Source organism: Strigops habroptila, chromosome 2, assembly GCF_004027225.2.
Source record: "Strigops habroptila isolate Jane chromosome 2, bStrHab1.2.pri, whole genome shotgun sequence".
In the NCBI taxonomy this organism is placed as follows: domain Eukaryota; kingdom Metazoa; phylum Chordata; class Aves; order Psittaciformes; family Psittacidae; genus Strigops; species Strigops habroptila.
The window spans coordinates 104,106,206-104,124,484 of record NC_044278.2 but is presented as its reverse complement, the minus strand read 5'-3'; the positions used below and the strand labels follow the sequence as shown (position 1 = coordinate 104,124,484).

At 36.6% G+C, this 18,279-nt stretch overlaps 1 protein-coding gene across 8 annotated transcripts in view; it reads left to right on the top strand.

Moving 5' to 3' along the window:
• Positions 1 to 18,279, top strand: part of SGCG (sarcoglycan gamma) — a 119,042-nt gene that overhangs the window by 66,970 nt on the left and 33,793 nt on the right. For all 8 annotated transcript variants that reach the window (XM_030476025.1, XM_030476022.1, XM_030476026.1 and 5 more), the window contains 2 exons: positions 4,967 to 5,068; positions 10,001 to 10,088. In XM_030476025.1, coding sequence (XP_030331885.1) covers positions 4,967 to 5,068; positions 10,001 to 10,088 — 190 coding nt within the window. The remainder of the gene's footprint in view (positions 1 to 4,966; positions 5,069 to 10,000; positions 10,089 to 18,279) is intronic.

The window sequence follows — 18,279 nt, the reverse complement described above, 5'->3', positions numbered from 1 at the left end:
GTAAGTATCCTATAAGTAAGAAAAGATGTTACCTGAATGGAAATATTGCATCCTCTCTACTCTGAAGTTATTATCATTATCAGTTCTGATCAGCAGCTACAGCATGTGTGGACTTTTAATATTGGAAAATCTGAATATTCGGGGTGCAGCTCTTACAGTCAAACATGCTCTTAACTCCTCAGAAAGGACCTACTTGTTTTGAATTGTGTGTGTGTTAAAGCTAATGTTCGAATCAACTTATTTTATTGTTGTAACCAAGCTAATATATGGGTATGCCTGTCTTTCCAGTATTTGATCTCTCCTCAGAATAGAAAAATAGACATCTTCATGTGCAGCTATTGGCTGGCACATAGACCAGAAGTTTAATTTCTGTTTTCTAGAGGAGTCTGAAGGCTTCAATTGAGTCTAATTCTGAGAAGGTGCAGAAATAGTGATGATACGATACAATCCAATATGATACAAAGACTGGTTGTGACCCAATATAGTGACCCCCCCATGTGTATCAGTTTCTGTGTTGGTAGGGAAATGCAGGTTACAGTTATTGATCGAATGTAGGTGACTAGAAATACTCATTGTAAACTGAATGAATGTTCCTTATCCTCATTTCTACAGCAGAAGACCTGTACTTTATTATATTGGCTTGGGAGATAGATCCTTTTTTTGGCTCTGTAAGTCATAGAGAGCATGAGGCTCAGTAAGCTACCTGGGAGTAAATCACTGGGAGTGCAAGAGCCCTAGATCGACATCTGCTTGTTTGCACTCCTAGACTCCCACAGCAGTGTGCAATGTGCATCACTTTCCGCGTGACTTTGTTGCTCATAAGCCAGAGCAGCAGGTCCCACAATAACGACAGGTGAAAGAGGGAAAGTTTTTGCATCCTGTTTTAACAAGATGTTTAGCTCTAACCAAACAAGTGCTATCGAACTTGCTTTATCCAGCCATTTGTCCATTTTCCTCAACACAGATATTCATAGTCTGAAGAAGGTGGCCATACCACCAGAGCCATGAATATGGCTTTTGGAACTTTTTGGTCCTGATGAAGTACTCGGTTCTGATGAAATACTCGGTCCTTCTATAGTCCTCCGAAATAAACTTCAGGGCCTTTTGGCAGTTTGTGGATGTACTGCACTTGTCTACTGGCTTTGTGGAGAATGAGATTGCATCCCCTTATTTCAGAGGAAAAATATTTTACATTTGCTGTGTCTAGAGTCTAAGAGAATAATAACCCATCCAAGATGGTGCTCCCTTCCAGATGCTCAATAGCACAGTGAGTCTTACCTAGGATACTAGTAGTGGTGGCTACTCACTGCAGATGGTTTGGAGTATTCCTATGTAGGCAATTCACTGAATAACTGTCAAATATCCTTTAGACCATGATTTCTGAATCAAAGAGCCTTTTGAGCTTTTATGAGGCTTGAACCCATTCAGAGCTTGGAATTTTGTAGAAGGCTATGTCTCTGTTTCTACAAGCACTTAACTCCTCAGTAGTATTTTCAAATGATGAAAAATGCTTCTACTGTGGTTGAAGACATCCTGTTACTCCAATTAGAATACGCCTAGCCGTTCTGAAATGAAAACTGGTCACACCTTTGTGAACACTAATGCTAAATTGCATCTTTGGTGCATAAGGGTTTGGCAGCTGCCAGCAGTTTCCACGCCAATCAACTCTGTGCAGCAATAGCAAAATCTGCTTAGTATCTACAGACATAGCATTTCATCCTCCTCTTCTGCACGGCTCAGTCCCTGCCTCACTGAGGGCTTTCACTAATTAGAAAATATGAGTCTCAGGGCTATATACACAACAATGTCTTACAGCTCAGTGCCAGCACACTCAAGCAGTGACAGTCACCAGCACCAGGATAACAAGAATCCAGACTTGTCATACATCTGCTATGTTTAGTGAAGCAGTTTCTCCTCTGCCCCCAGTCAATAGCTTATTGTATAACTGCATCAAGGTTCTTGTCTAACTGATATTTGGACCCTTTCCTCAAGTCAACAGAAATATTTTTCTTCAATGATTGGAACAGGAACGGAATCAAATCCTTGAAACTGAAAGCATCAAGGTTTTTCCTAACTGAGGAAGTCACAATACGCAGGAAATAATAATTGGCTTCTCCTAAACAGTAATGTAAGAAGCAGAGTGGTTGTTGAGAGAACATTATGTGTAACTACTATGCTCTTGCTTTTTATGGAACTTATCATTGGATCTCAGTGCATTTGGGTGGTTGTTTATCTTAAATCCCTCTTTTCTATATTCCATGTAACTTCAATTTGCCAATTATAAGAGGGGTAATAGAATTTCTCCATCTCACAGTACCGCATAACTCAGTTCTACAATCTTGAGATGCTCAAATATCATGGTACTAAGGAAATAATTGTTTATAGTCACAAAGGTAATAAAAGTGTGGATCATTATATGAAATCCACATATTTGTGGATTCTCATGCACTTTACAGAGTTTATCTGTTAGTCATCACAGATAGTCATTTATGCAGGTAGTCCAAGTCTAAATTTCCTTGGTTTTGCACTTCCCAAGTGATCAACAATAATGGCTAATGAGGGTCTTATTCAAATACGTGAAAATGTGAGCTTTGTGTCAATGCTTAAATGAAACATACAGTGAAGAAAATAGGACATACTCAGAACATACTTATACAAAGTAATCCTGAGTGATATGACTGGATTTACTGAAAAATAAGAACTTACAGATAAGTGTAAGTGCTGCATTTTGTCACATAGCATATTATTCTTGATGTCAAAGACATTACATTCCTTTATCTATATAACGTTTTAAGAATAATCATTGCAGAAAAATCTGACTACATTTGAAAGAGTGTGCTTATTCAATTGCATAATCTTCTTTTTGAACATCAGTTATAGGGGTTTTGTCTCTACTAAAAATTTCTTCCTCTCAAAGCTAAAGGCAGGATAGAGACTGCCACCCAGGAGCCTGTTAATTTTCCCCGATCTGCTTCAGAGCAAGAATTAATTGCTGCTTCTTCCTCTGCCTTCTTACATTTAAGATTTGACAATGTTATTTTTTATACTTACTCTATAATATACTGTTTATTTAGTTCTTTATATTCCAGAAAAACAGCAAACTGTGTTTAAACCTGATGACTAATATAATCTACTTTCACCTGGCAGGAAAAGGCATGAGATCAGAGCAAATAATGACACCCTAAACTGAGTTGCTTAAATTAGAGCCATTTGTTAGTGGTATTTCTTTAGAATATCCTGATATTTCATGTCATATTTTTCAAAAGTGTTTGTCTTTCTGGTGTTGATCTCTGTTTTGTTAGAAAACAAGTTAGAGAAAATTGTCCGTAGTCTTCTCTAGAAAAACACAGTTCTAAGTCACTCAATTCTGGCTAGGAATAGTGATTATGAAAGCTATAGAGGGCTCGTCATAGGTATTATTTCAGTTTTGTCTCATGAGATGTATCAGTATATACCACATACTTTTTAAAAGCTTTGTGATGGTCTAGAATTTGGAAATTTTATCTATTTCCACTGAGAAAAGTCACTACATTATATATTTCAAAGCAGTAAAATATTTGACCCTGAATAACAGATTCCATAAATAGCCATTCTAAAAGCCTCTTTCCTGAAATAAATCCTTGCTGAGGAGGAATCGCATTGTACTCTTCAGTTGAGCAAACTGCTGACGTGAATATTTCTTACCTTATGGAATTTAAGCAAAGCTTGTTTCTCTCCTTTGTCTCTCTTCAAACCTGTTAAAAGAAAACAGCTACAGTGCTATAGTTATTCATTGAAGGCTGGTTAGACATATTATTTAGAATTACATATATATAAAATGTATAATGACATTGGTCAGAACATACCATATTTGAAAACAGCCTCAGTTATAACTTTTATCGGTGGTAGGCCTAATTCATTAGATGAACAGGTTGTTGATGTATCATCAGTGGCCTCTTCTTCTCTACTTATGTGAAGAAGAACCTTAAAAAATATTTAAAGTGGAAATACTTTTGGGACTTACTGGTTTTTATTTAGCCCTCCCACCTCTTCTTTGTAGTTTGAGGCAGTTGACTTGAAATATTTTTACATATGACCGAGCTGTCAGGCTGTAAAGTTTTTGCCAAGTGTTCTCTCATTTTTTCTGGCAGGAGGAGGGGTGAATCCTGTGCAAATTAGCTAAATACCTGTGAAATAGCTGAAGCTTGCAAGTCCTCAGATGTACTTAAGGAAGTAGTTCCTGACTCATTTTTCACATTATCAATTCTATTATAGTGATGAAAGAAAGTAAAAAGAAGGAAATAAGATACGGGCTGGAAAGCGTAACTGGGTTAAAATCATGAGGGAACAACTAAGAGAGAATGAGGAAGGTACAAAAACTGGCAAGCAGGTGATCTAGAGAAAGGAAGATGATAGCATGAAAGATAGAGCCTTGACCTAGAATTAGGGGGGAGGCGGGTAGGGAAACCAAGGAAGGAAAAATGAATTAAAAAGAAAGAAGTAATAACTGAAAATGGAAGCAAGTAAAAATGCTTCTTTGTCTCCTCAGTAGGCTTAGAAGTATTACATTCCTTGTAAAACTTGTAAAATACATTACTGGTAAAATAAACCTTGAAATGTTAACATAAGGTGTGTCTTATGTGAGTCGTGTAAAAGTTTATTGTTCATGACATTTTTAGAAAGCAAGTACAAAGGCTATTTCAATCAATACAAATGCGCTTCTTTTGAAGTTAATGACTGTAATATTGTATTTTTCCTCAAAAAAAATCCCAATTTTAATAACTGTTTCTTGAAAGCTACAATTTCTTAAAGAAAAACGCTCCTCAAAGAGATGAGGAATTCTCAGAATTTTAAATGCCTTAGTATGGGTATCTAAATCAATAGACTGGAGGCAAGCAGCTCTGGAAATTTTCAGTTTGTGAAAAGAAGAAAAGATAAATACAGCAACAATAATAAAATGTGCATAATTCTTGCATCTTCTCCTCAGACTGGAATGGGACACCTGCGTGTTACGAAAGAAGGTCTTCGTCTGGAAGGGGAATCGGAATTCTTATTCCCTCTTTATGCCAAAGAAATCCACTCTCGAGTGGTAAGTGCTAATCTTACCACTAAGCAGATAATCTTTCAATAATGCTAAAATTAATGCACCAGTGAACAGTTGATTTTAGGTAAAGTCTAGGCAACTGTCATGGAAATATGAAGATATGTGTGTGCATGCATATATGTATGTATATACGGGTATGCGTACATTTTTGTATATTTCGCAAGCATGATTTATAGGTCAATGTTCTGATGCTATGGAAGAACAAATGTTTTTCTCTCAGGCATGTGATAGGAAGTAGCTCAAAAAGGAATTAGAAAGGTCATTACATATAAGTAATGCTAATATTTTAAGAGCGCGGAGGAAGTTTTTCATTATTTTAACTGATACAATTTTTTAGTATAGGCTTCCCTGTGATACTGCTTGTTTTGTTTATTCATTCATTACAGAATAGTTTCAAAATCTCTAAAATCAGTGGATCCTATTGGAAAAGTTACAGTTTCTCTAGTAAGTTCAGATTTTGTCACTTTTAGGACAATGATAGTAAATATATTATATAATTATATTTTTACATATATAAAATCTACCAGGCTAAATGGAAATATTTAGGGTTTAATCTTTTTTACATAGCTAGAAAGCTCTGTTATTATTGAGGTAAAGAAAGAATAACATATTTAGTTGAAGAAAATGTTAAAGAAGCAGATTAACTTTAAAATGGCACTGAGAATGTGTGTAAAAGATTTTTATTGAAGTACTGGATTTAGAGGAAGGAAGAGAGAATATGAATTGGTTTTTAATTATCCAGATGAACTCTGAAACTTACTCTAGTGAATTTTTTGTAGAACAGTATCTGTTTCTGGCCAAATAAAAGAATCTTTTTCAGAACTATTGTCCATAATCTAAACTCTTACAAAATGAGCCATGTTTTATGAACATTGTCGTCAACCAATGGGACATTTCAAGTGCTATTCAATGAGACTAAAAGCCGGATATGGCTCTTTCATTACGTCAAACATGCAATCATCCTCACCAAGAACAAATAGCCAGCTATGAGACTTTTCTGAACCTAGGGAAAAATTTAGTTTTTATATTGATATAGCAAGAGAAAATGTAAATAAATTTATCAGAAGGAGGTTGTTAAAGTGCTTGATTTCTGAAATGTAAGCAATGACAGCATATTTTATATCTGTTAAGCCTTTCTTTTTCTGCAACAAGTATTTCCAGTAGCAGCTCTTAGAAGGTGAAATTCCATTACTAAACCTCTATTTCAGTTTTGTTTCTTACGTGTATTCTTTTCTGTCTCACAGTCAGTGGGAAAACTATTTTCATGCTTAAATGAATTTCTCTTGAGGTTGTTTATCCACTAAGGCATGTAACTTTTTAAGACCAGCATAGGTAACACTTAAGAACTCCCTCTGCCGTCCAAAAATGTTATGCAATGTTAAGCTCTTTTAGCTCATTTGTATTCATTCCAGGCCTTAATACATTTAGCACTATATAGTAAGAAAGAGGTGTGGCAGCAGCTAGTATAAGCTTAGCTGTCTAATGAACCATCCTGATAGTAGCATGCATTAATTAAAGCCTTCAGTCTGCTGCACGTCTCTGCCCCTTGTGAACCGATAATTCATTGGAGGTATTCTGTTTATCTGTTGGCTTGCTCTTTAAAATATTTGAACTCTGTAGAGGCTTAATTGCCTGTAGCTTGATCTCCTGAGTGCCATCTATTTATTTATTCTCATAAAGTTGCTTATTTGTTATGATTTCTTTTTCTAAGTTTGTCTGTTAGAGAATTGAGCCACTCGGCTATCATAGCAGCTTTCTTGCCTTAATAGTTTTCTCCTTGCAGTCTGCTAACAGCTTTTCTCACCTAATGAGGTCTCCAAAATGCTAAGAAAATACGTAGCAGAAAAATCTACTTGCTGTGCATCATCTCTGGAACCTATCACAAGTTTATGCCTTCATTATGAGTCCAACACAGAGTTATGGGCAGCACCATTGCATCTTCATAGAAGCATAGAATCATAGAAGAGTTTGGGTTGGAAGGGACCTTCAAAGGTCATCTAGTCCAACCCCCCCGCAATGAGCAGGGACATCTTCAACTAGACATATGTGACATGATTTGCACTAGGCTTAACCTGATCCCTTCTAGGAGAACATTTATCTTCTCGATTTGCTGAATCTATTTCACAGGCAATCTTGTTAAAGAAGGATTTTTCACATTTCTCATAGTAAGAACAGGAAAGACCTTTCTCAAACAGCATGAATTGAGTAATCTAATTTGTGTATCTGCATACTGCCAGAAAATTGACAGTTATTTATTAATTCTATTGTTATGGAATGTAGACTAATTCAGAGAGATGTGACTTAAAAAAAGAAAATAGTTATAAGATCATAGAATCATCACAGAATCATAGAATAGTTTGGGTCGGAAGGAACCTTCAAAGGTCATCTAGTCCAACCCCCCTGCAATGAGCAGGGACATCTTCAACTAGATCAGTTTTCCCAGAACCACATCCAGCCTGGCCTTGAATGTCTCCAGGGATGGTGCATCCACCACCTCTCTGGGCAACCTGTGCCAGCGTTTCACCACCCTCCTTGTAAAAAATTTTTTCTTCCCATCCAGCCTGAATCTCCTCTCTTTTAGTTTAAAAACCATCACCTCTTGACCTGTTGCAACAGGCCCTGCTAAAAAGTCTCTCCCCATCTTTCTTATAGGCCCCTTTCAAGTATTGAAAAGCTGCAGCTACGTGTCCCTGGAGCCTTCTCCAGGCTGAACAACCCCAACTCTCAGCCTTTCCTCATAGGAGAGGTACTCCATCCCTCTGATCATTTTTGTGGCCCTTCTCTGGACCCTCTCCAACAGGTGTATGTCTTTCTTGTACTGAGGACAGACATAGACTTATGCAGTACAGTCTGGGGGTGGTTCTCACAAGAGCAGAGTAGAGGGGCAGAATCACCTCCCTTGTCTTGCTGGTCACGCTCCTTTGGATGCAGCTCAAGCTACGATTGGCCTTTGGCCCGGCAGTGCTCATTGCCGGCTCATGTCCAATCTTTCATCCACTATCTTAGCTAATACATATTCATGGAAAGATAAAAGATGAGCATTTATAAATATGTTACTAGATTTTAGTTAGTCAGCAACATACATGTGGACGCTGCAGGTCACATTTAATACTGAAAATTTCTAATTTATTTTTTAAATCAACCAGCAACAGTTAAATAAGTGTACTAAAGGTGCCCAGATTTGTGGGTCATTTAGCATGTGTACTTAATTGTAATATATTTCCCTGATCTTTGTTGAGTTTCCTTTTCCACCTCATACTGACTTGTTACCATTAATGTTCATTCTAACACACTGCTTACTTTTATTCTTAAGACTTTTCATAATTTGTGTCAATTCTGTGCTTTCACATTTTCCTGATATAATTTACAAAATGAGATTCATTTATTTTGCTCACTTAGTGACTCCTTTTGAGATAGCCTATCTTCCTACTTGTAAGATATCGGGCTTTTGTTTGAAAAAAAACAAAAGTATAAGTTGGACTCCAAACTGTGTATTGCTTCTATCGCTTATTAGACAAGTGTTTGTAGTAAAATTCTTCACATAAAATGTGTTCGAAATTTTCAGGTTATCTCATACTCTAAGCATTAAGTTATGATGGGAACATGACTTGAGAGTGCTTTTCAGGGCTTAGCCTTTCAAGGTGCTGCACAAACTCTCTTGAGTCCAGAAGAAGTACCAGAAGCTATATATATACAATATATAAACAATATATATACAATATATACAATATTCCCGTAGTTAGAAACTCATTTATCTAGGAACGAGTATCACCAGTGTCACAAGCAGGCAGCTTGCTAATACTGTCTTCATATTATGTGTTCCTGATACTTTGGCAACTGAGAAAGGTTCCTGTCCTTTAGGTAGAATGTATACTTCAGTATGAAAGCACCTGTACATCAAGCCATGAGTTAACACAAGGGTAGTTTTGGTTTTGGTGAAGTAATTCCACATTGGTTGCAGTCTAAGAATGACATGAAATTTTGAATTGCCTACCATAGCTAGATTGGATTGTGGTAAGGTGTGCTAGGAACGAATGAAGATACCAATTACACCTGCTCGCATGCCCTGGCTTCTGTAAGTAGCATGGATAGGCTTGAGGCTCTGTTTGCTCTGCACATGTCCCAGCTGTGGTGTGACCTGTGAGGACAGTTAAGTCAAATATGAGTGCCATTGCTCTGTGACCTTCAGATGTGATTTTGTATATTGGAATACCAGATACAGCACAGAGTGTTTTAGGCTCAAATCATGGTACAGAGATGTGGACAAGCAGGTGCTGCTGTTCAGTCTGTTGGTACACTTCTGTCACCCTTCTGAGGGGAGGACAGGGAAATGATTTAATTTAGATTGACACTCTTATCTGTACTGTCATCTATTAAAGTCAGCTTTGAGCTAATCAACCTGCCATTTTCTCCATCACACTGTCTGTGTTTGTTTCATTGCTGGGAGAGTCAGTGCCAGCTGCCAAAATCAAGCCAAAGCATACAGGCTGCATGGATCATTGAGAAAGCAGAATGCACACACAGGTTTCTCACCAATTAATATGACAGTGCAAATTTGCAGAGTGGGGTATTCACAATTCACTTAAACAGACGCTCAATTACATATTGAAATGTAGGAAATCTAGTGCTTAAGGATTTTTTTCGAAAAGATAAAGTGTTAGCAGCCATGTTCATTGGGCCAGAAACACAGATTTTGTTCACCTGAAGTATTCTCTAGATTTTTTCTCTTATTTTAAATCTGATACAGTTGAAGTAATCAAAAAAACCAGCCCAGCTTATTTGACAGTTGTAGATGGTTTTGTAGCTGCAAAGCTCTTTCAGGGACTGAGTTAATATAAACACTGGACTATGTTTTGAAAGTTGTTAACAATTCTAATTATTCTGTGAATCTACTTTTTTTTCCCCTCCGTACTCCAGGACTCATCACTGCTTCTCCAGTCTACTCACAATGTGACTGTTAACGCTCGCAATTCAAATGGGGAAGTCACAGGCAGATTAAATGTGGGTAAGTCTTAAGTGATTTTTCCTTCTTCACTGTTTTGGAAACATTATAATGAATATTTGCAAGGAGCTTTGAGAATATAAAGCAGTAAATGCGATTATTTTTAACTGCTATGGCCATATATCCATAGTCCAGCTGCCACTCAATAAATACCAACAGTATGTTTTCAATTGCTCAGTTCAGCACTGGTTCTGTAAATATTTGAAGTACTTCTTTATAGCAGAGTTATTCAAGAAAGGCCGCTGCAGAAGTTACTCCTTTTCTTGTGTAAATAATCTATTGATAGTTGCAAATCATTTTCTGAGAAAATGATTTTATCTTAGAGGTCTGTATGTCTCCCTTCATTTCCTAGTATACCAGAGATTAAAACATTTAAGCAGATATCCTAAAACAATAAATAAATAAATAAATTATAATAAAAAAGCCAATGCACAGAAATGCACGTTTTACTATATTTGGTAGCAGTAAGATACATTAGTTTACTGGAGGCAATCAATAGATCTAGACAGATGTAGGTGATAGATCATGGCAGAAAGAATACGCAGGCATTACTCTAAGTTGTATTTTTGAGGCAAGAACGGAAACAATATGTGTCAGATACAACAAATTTTTTCTTAGTTTTGTTAATATTTTTCATCTTTGACTTTAGAGAAAAATGTAACAATTTATTAACTTTTTTCTTCTAAGATTCTCATGCAGCAAAGCATAAATTCCTAATTATTTAACTGTAAGACTAACCTAATATGCTTAAGTGGTTTGCTGATTGGGACCCAGATGAGCAACTTTTCCATGCTGAGGAGATTGTAAATTCTGTGACAGTTCCTCTTTGAAGAATTATGATATCAATTCATTGAACATACTGCAACCTTCACTGTTTTAAAAGAAACTTCAAATAAAAAGTATAATGAAAAACATATAAAGACTGCTGTTCCCCTTAAAAATGTACAATTATTCAATTAATCACAATTTGGCCTTTAAATGTTTTTAAATCTCTTTTAATTCAAGCTAATCATAAAGATCCAAATTATTCTTCATAAGAAAATGTCCCTAAACATTTATCAAAACATGATAGTAGCATTCATATCTCATTTTGATAATAATTAAGGGTTGAAATGTACAGTTTCATATTATTAGTAAAGTTATTAAATAGTTTGCAGTAATTAACTGTACGGTGACCACAAGACCAAACCCGAAGTTTCTGTGACATACTCGGTTGATTTTGTCTGCTCCGTACTGTTTGTGGCTGCCCATCATGGGACCAAATGTGTATCTGCACTGTGGTCGTGTGCCTATCCTGCCTAAGGAGAAGTTGTCAGGAGATCCTTTGGGAAAGGCAGACCACAGAGCATATTATTGACCACCACACTAATTTGCCTAACCTGCTCACTGCCGAAGCCTGAGAAACTTACAGATAAAATCATGTCAGACAGTAGCCCAAAGGCATAATAAATTGTTTGGCAGGCTGTGTCCAGCCTGCATGACCTAGAACTGCTAATAGGAAAGGTGTGGTATGCAGATGTTCATGAATATTCGGTCCTGTATTGAGTTTAGCCACTTGTAAGATGAGTGACCCCATCATTAGCAGGTGCTTTTCCATGAAAGTGAAAAAAGCTGCTTTGATTTTTGCTGAACTCAATTCTGTCACTATATTTTAATATACTCATGGTGCACTTGTGGGACTGTGTCCTACAGAAATAAGGCAACTCTGTAATTTAAGATGGAAACATGACATACTTTTGGCAGGTGGAAGGTACATGGCTTCTCACACAATGTTTCAGCATGAACAATTAAGAAACTTTGTTGAGGAATAAAGGTCAGCACTGAAAAGTGATATAGATGATTTGCTTGTTTGGACTTTGGTGCCTATAATGTAACTGAGGTCCAGAAAAAAGCAGTCTGAGATATTCGTGCACAGCTTATCTTTCCTGTTAACAAAGAGAGCTTCAGTCCTGGAAGCAGTGTAAAGGATATATTTTAATGGAAGGAAAGAAATTTTAGTTCTGTTGTGCCAGGCAATAGTTATAGATCTTACCTTGCCTGGAAAAGCAACAACAAATCTCAGACCATCTTTTCCTTTTTTCTCCTTCCCAATCACCACTTAGTTGTCTTCTGAGAGTGTTAACTAAGAGCAGTACAGAAAGTGAGATGGAATGTGCTGCCTTAAATAAATAGAAAGTTAAAAATATCTGCTCTGTAGGGCTAGATTCAATTTAGATTGAAGAAAACTTGTAAACTGAAGACTTTATAGACAGAGAAGGGTCAAGACACACCCGTGTTGTAGAATACGGACTGCTGTCTAGCAGGGAGAGTTCTGCTGAATGGGAACTGTCTTGTCAGCAGTGACTCATTTAGAGCAAGTACCACCCATATTTAGTATTTTTCCCTACTGGTAATTTAATTCTGTTTCTTCACTTTTCATCGTCTGTTTTTTTCTGGCTCTATTCCCAGTAACTTGCAATTCAGTCTATTTTGTACCTTCTGATCTCAGGCGTCTTTAACCTTTTCCTAAGGGAAAGCCAAACACTTAGTGCTGACCAATGGAAAAGTTGTCTATCTGTGCAGAGGGGCTGTATCTGTCTTAGGCAATATATGAGTAAACCAGTAGGAGGGAGCAGATCATAGACTGGAAGATCTGCATCTCAAATCTTTTAAATGTGTTCAGTGTATAAAGGCAGTTGAAATACAACACTGAAGTAGGGAAGTTCTGACAGCACTCTGGCTTGCTTTACAAGAAATACTTAGGTAAGAGGGTAAAATAATGATTTGAACCTGGGAAAATCAAAACTACATCAAAAAGAAGTGCTCATGTGCAATGCATATTATTTGAAATATTTGACATTTAAGTAATCTCTTTTTGACTGGCAATTCTATTTACTGAATTCATTATTAATTTGCTGTCTGGCATAGTTGATACCTTTGTAAATACTAACATGAAATACTGCTAGTACTAAATCATACTAATTTTAGACTGATGGAAAAATGTTTGAAGAAAGAGTAGAAACTTAATACTGTAAAGAACTCTGTTAATACCTAAAGTCACAACAGTGACTGGGGAAAGTGGCAGGCTGTTACAGTAAACAACTATCTGTACATAGCTTGATACTTTTAGCCATTGTCCTTAGCCAGTCATAAAATGCATGCAAGATGATATTTCCTTAGAAGTGTGAAAAATAGGTGTGTGGCTGATTAAAATCATATGCACAAGCCTTTTCTAAAGAACTAATGCATTCCACAGTTGCCAGCATGCTGGTATTATGTCTTAATACTCTATTCATCTTACAAATAGCAGCAATGCCATTGTGAAGAAACTGTATAGATGAGTTTTGGATTGTTCCAAAGATGACAATATAATATAGTATTACTCATAAGATCATAACAAAAATACCTTTTAACTCAGAGAAGATTGCGATTCAAATGATGTTAAAATATTTTAATACGTTACTAAGAGTGATTTAAATACCCAGTCTTCCATAGAAGTAATTCACAAGAGGGATGTGAAACAAGTCTTTACTTGAGGAGTTCTATGAAATTCCTTACATGAAGATAACAGACGCATGTTATGAAAGAATGAAAAATGTTTTCCTCGTGAATCACAGATGTACCCAAATGACATTAAATGCGAGCAACTTCCACCATGAGCACTCTAGTTTTAAAGTTTCTACATGCTCCTTGGTTTACCTGCATGACGTACCTCTTGCAGGAGTTATCTGGACATTGTAGCCCTTAAAAAAAATGCTGCAGATCCTGTGTTTTGGACTGTGTTCCATAATTACACAGCTTTCAGAAGCCTCGCTCAATGCGAATGCATTTAACTAATTGCTTGCCAGGAAACGACTAAACTAAAAAATAAAAACCCAAACCAGTTCTGTGCTTTACTCATTTTTGACTTCAGTATCCCTCTGGCTGACAAAGATACCCATTTTGTTTGAATTACTCTTTTAAATCATTTAAAACTCATACATGACCAAAGAAACTAGTATTAAAACCAAGTAAATAATTTCTATTTTAAAAAATAATATTAATAATTTAAAACAAAAAAAAAAAGGAAATGAGACTTTCAGTTAAGGGATTATGGGAATGTGATTGCTTTGGGAACATTTCTGGGAGAAATGGGACTTACTTAGAAAAGGATGTTGGCCAACAGACAGCAAGGAAGGAATCTAAGGAAGGCACAGATGTGTGAAAGAGTTAGAGGGAGTTAAGAAAACCATAGGGAGAGGTGCTTATAACCAAGGCAAGGATGTCTACAGAACAGATGGTAACTATTTTCATTAGAATAGCTCCTGTGTTTAAAATCATTAATAAGATTCAGATGTCATTATCACAGCTTGCTCATCAACCTTCAGAACTGAAATATCTAGAACTTTCCTTGATAATCCAAGAAAGCAGTTGAATAAAGCTGTTAACCATCATCTCCAAGATTCCTGTTCTTACCACTTCAAAGTCTTATTCAATCCTAGAACAAAAAAAGAATATAGCACCTTTGATTTATGCCCTGAGCCATAACAGAATCATAGAATCATAGAATGGTTAGGGTTGGAAAGGACCTTAAGATCATCTAGTTCCAACCCCCCTGCCATGGGCAGGGGCATCTCACACTAGGTCATATTGCCCAAGGTTCTGTCCAACCTGGTAAAAATAAAGCAACCTAGTATAAAAGATTATCAAACTTTGTCAATGATGAATGGTAAAAAATATGAAATATGAAATATATATAAAAGAAACAGACTACATAGTCAATTATCAAATACTTAGAGCAACACTGGTATCAAACATTAGAAGATGGTTCACCTAAGCAAGCATATGCTTACATATACAGCCTACCAGCAGGTGAATGTAATGCAGTCAGATTTTGCAGTGGTGCCCCAGTGTTGAATATTAAGAAAGTGGATAAAAAGCAGCATGTTTCTGACTATCTTTCCTGAAAAGTAGAGTCAGCTTTTGAAAAGATCTGATTTTCAAAATCATGATTAGAGACTATTTTCATGTCCATTGCATTAATCTGAACAGCTATTAAAATGAGAGTATTTATGCTATCCCACCCCTCTTTTTTTCAGACAGAACAACATTCTAATGAAACACAAAGTGTCAGTACCTGATATATTGCTTCATTATCATTAATTGCTGTCTATAAACTACTACTTTCCAACGTCAAATCATTTGTGGTTTTCTTATCAGCACTTTCATATTTCATCTTCAAGTGATGGTATTTTTTCATCAGAGACATAATAGGAAGAAAACGATGTTAAGGAAGCATGATGTATGCAAGAAGAGTTTGATGGTGTTTTCGCAGGGAGAACCCTGAAGCCAGTTTCATAAACTTGACTTAATTAGTGACATTGTAAAATCATTTAGCTTTTTCTTCTTTATTTTTCCCAGAAGTCTTTCATTAAAAACTCCATTTTTGTCCAAATAAGTTCCTTCTTATCTTTAAGATAAAAGCCAGAACATATTTCTTGAAGATCTTTGTACTGCAGGAAGATGATTATTTGCACAACTTTAATTGCTCTCCAGCTGGGTTATAAGAAGGAAAGATACAACATAGGAGCAATTAATAGAAAGATAAATTGGAAACTTCACTGAAGTATTTTTGAGGTGATTAAGTCTTTCTATGATCACAAATTTACAATATTTGTTCCAAGGAGATTAAAGTAGGGATTTTTACTTCCAGAAGTATAAAAATTTTAGCTACCCGTGAATCTGATTATATCAACACATATATGCCAGTTTTATTTAAAAGTAAAATTTAGTTGTTGACTCAGATCAGGCAAAATTTAGAGAATGACAGGTGGCTTCTAAAATATCCTACAGACTTTTTAACCAATCCTCTTTTCTAATCTCTTCTTTTACTCTGTGGAAAATGTGTTTCTGTTCTATATTGAATTCATATGCTACTAGTCTTTTGTGAGACCATTGTGTATTTAGATGGGTATAATGTTGAAAAGAATTAAAACAAATAGCAGAAAAAAGTAGCAATGAATACATGTTTAAATTAAAGCTAGATAAGCATATCGCCATGAAAACTTATTTGTGAAAAGAACCAGTCATTACAGTTACAGTTTAATATTTAGACTCAATTGAAAAGCATCTTTGCATTGGTTGATGCTAGTCGAAGTTGTAAAGGTTAACTTAAAATAATTCATTGTGACTATAATCTTGTAGAATTTGGGTAATTAAGTATGTTTAAAAGCCTATTCATTTTGAGTGTAACAGTGCTTCCTTCTTAAATCTAAGGAGACGCCCAGTGGCAGTTAGTGGCCAAAAAAAGAGCTAGATCCCTGTCTTTTTGCAGCAGGTCTGCAGAAGAAGACACACATACACACACCCCATCCTGGAGTACTACTTGAACATGTATCTGCAGCGTACCCTTGTGAGGTCTAATACCATTCTGGGCTGCATCATTCCACCCTAAGATCTGGAATGCTGTGTTAAGTCCTCTCCAGTATGGCAGAGCTATGAGCAAACTGAGGAGTGTCACATAGGGTGCCATTAAGATGGTCAGGGAGTGGAAGCACATGAAGTATAGGAGGCTGAAGAAGTTGTTTGTTTAACCTGCAGAAAAGAAGGCTTAAAGGGGCTTCTAACTTCTGTCTGCTACTAGGAGGGCTGGAGGTAAGATGCCAGACTTTTCTCAGAGGTGCAAAAGGGCAAGAAGCAATGGTCATAGGTTGCATTGAAACAAAATGCATCTGGATAGAAGGGGAGGAAATATCACTGTTAAAATGGTTAACCATGGGAACAGGTTGCCCAGGAAGGCTTTTGAATCCCCTTCCTCAGAGGTATTAAAATGCTACTTCAACAAGACCCTGAGCACCTTCACCGAAGTTCCAACCAGGCTGATCCTGCTGTGAGCAGGAGGTAGGACTAGGGGACTTCCAGAGGTGACCTCTGACTTGCATTCTTCTGTGATTTTGTCTTGCCCAGTCTTCAGCTGACACTCTGGCAGGACTCGGGTTGCTTACAGACCCCATGTCAGACTTTCTAGTCCAGTGCAGAAGTTTTAGGTAGTCTAAGGCATCTAAAATAAGTTGAAGGCCAGGCAGAGAACACCAAAGTACATATAATGGCACTGGACAGCTATGCCGGCAACTGAGTCATGCCCCATCTGTTTAGTTGGTCCTCTCACATTGTCCTCTGCCCAGATCAGTAAGCATGCATAGAATACTCCTGAAACAGAGTGCTGGAGTTGACCTTATGAAAATACACTCATGGATTTCTTTGTAATAATAATAATTGGAGGAAGAAGAATTATCCATTATGCAGAAGATAGAGTGGTTGAACTACTGAGGGATGACTCAGATCAGCTGTCGTCTTTTTATACAGGGTTTCAAATTGTCGTGCCTCATCTCCTTTGGTACTTGCCTTTCCACCTTACCTATGTGAGGACTGTGTGTTTCACCTTTTCCTGTTGAAGTTATTCATCATGCGACACCTTCTGAACTCATTAGGCCTGAGAGAAAAGGTGACACCATAGCCATTTTGTCAAGTCACTGTGTGAGAAGCATGATCTCCTGTTCCTGCCATGGTTTCATCAATAATCCATTTTACAGTGAAATGTTTCATGGGTTTGGTTTTTTGTATTTAAATTGAGTATTTTATGAGGACAATGCCTAAATGGATAAAGACATCTAGCTAGCTGAATCACACTGAGAGGGGAAAGTACTACCACCTAAATACCAGTTGCTGGTGTTTGCTTGATCAGTATCTGCAATGATCATTCAGAACTCAGTTTTTAAAGCTCTCTAGACTTGTGTTTAATCATAGAGAACAACAAAGTATAAGAAGTGCTGATAGTAAGGCATCCTTACTTTGATCTCAGAGGGCATAATTGTTGTATCCATTGCATAAAAGGAGAACTGAGAGAAAAAGAGGAAACAGGAACAGCAAGTGTTCTATTAATGTATTAGAGACATTTTTCAAGGTGATGAGAGATGTATGATTTGGACATAAAATGTATATATGCAATGTGGTGCATGTTCTCTAGTAACACATTCATTCTAACAAAAGACCAGCAAGTACTTCCACACCATTCCATACGAAAATCTGACTAATCCTATGCTTCTGAAAGCAATGGCTTTACATCTTTTGGTACTGTATTACTCATGGAACTAGAACTGAATCTGCAGGAGTATTACATTTTTAATACACTTTTATTGAGATCTTAAGTAAGGTGCTTTAATAAAAATAAACTAAA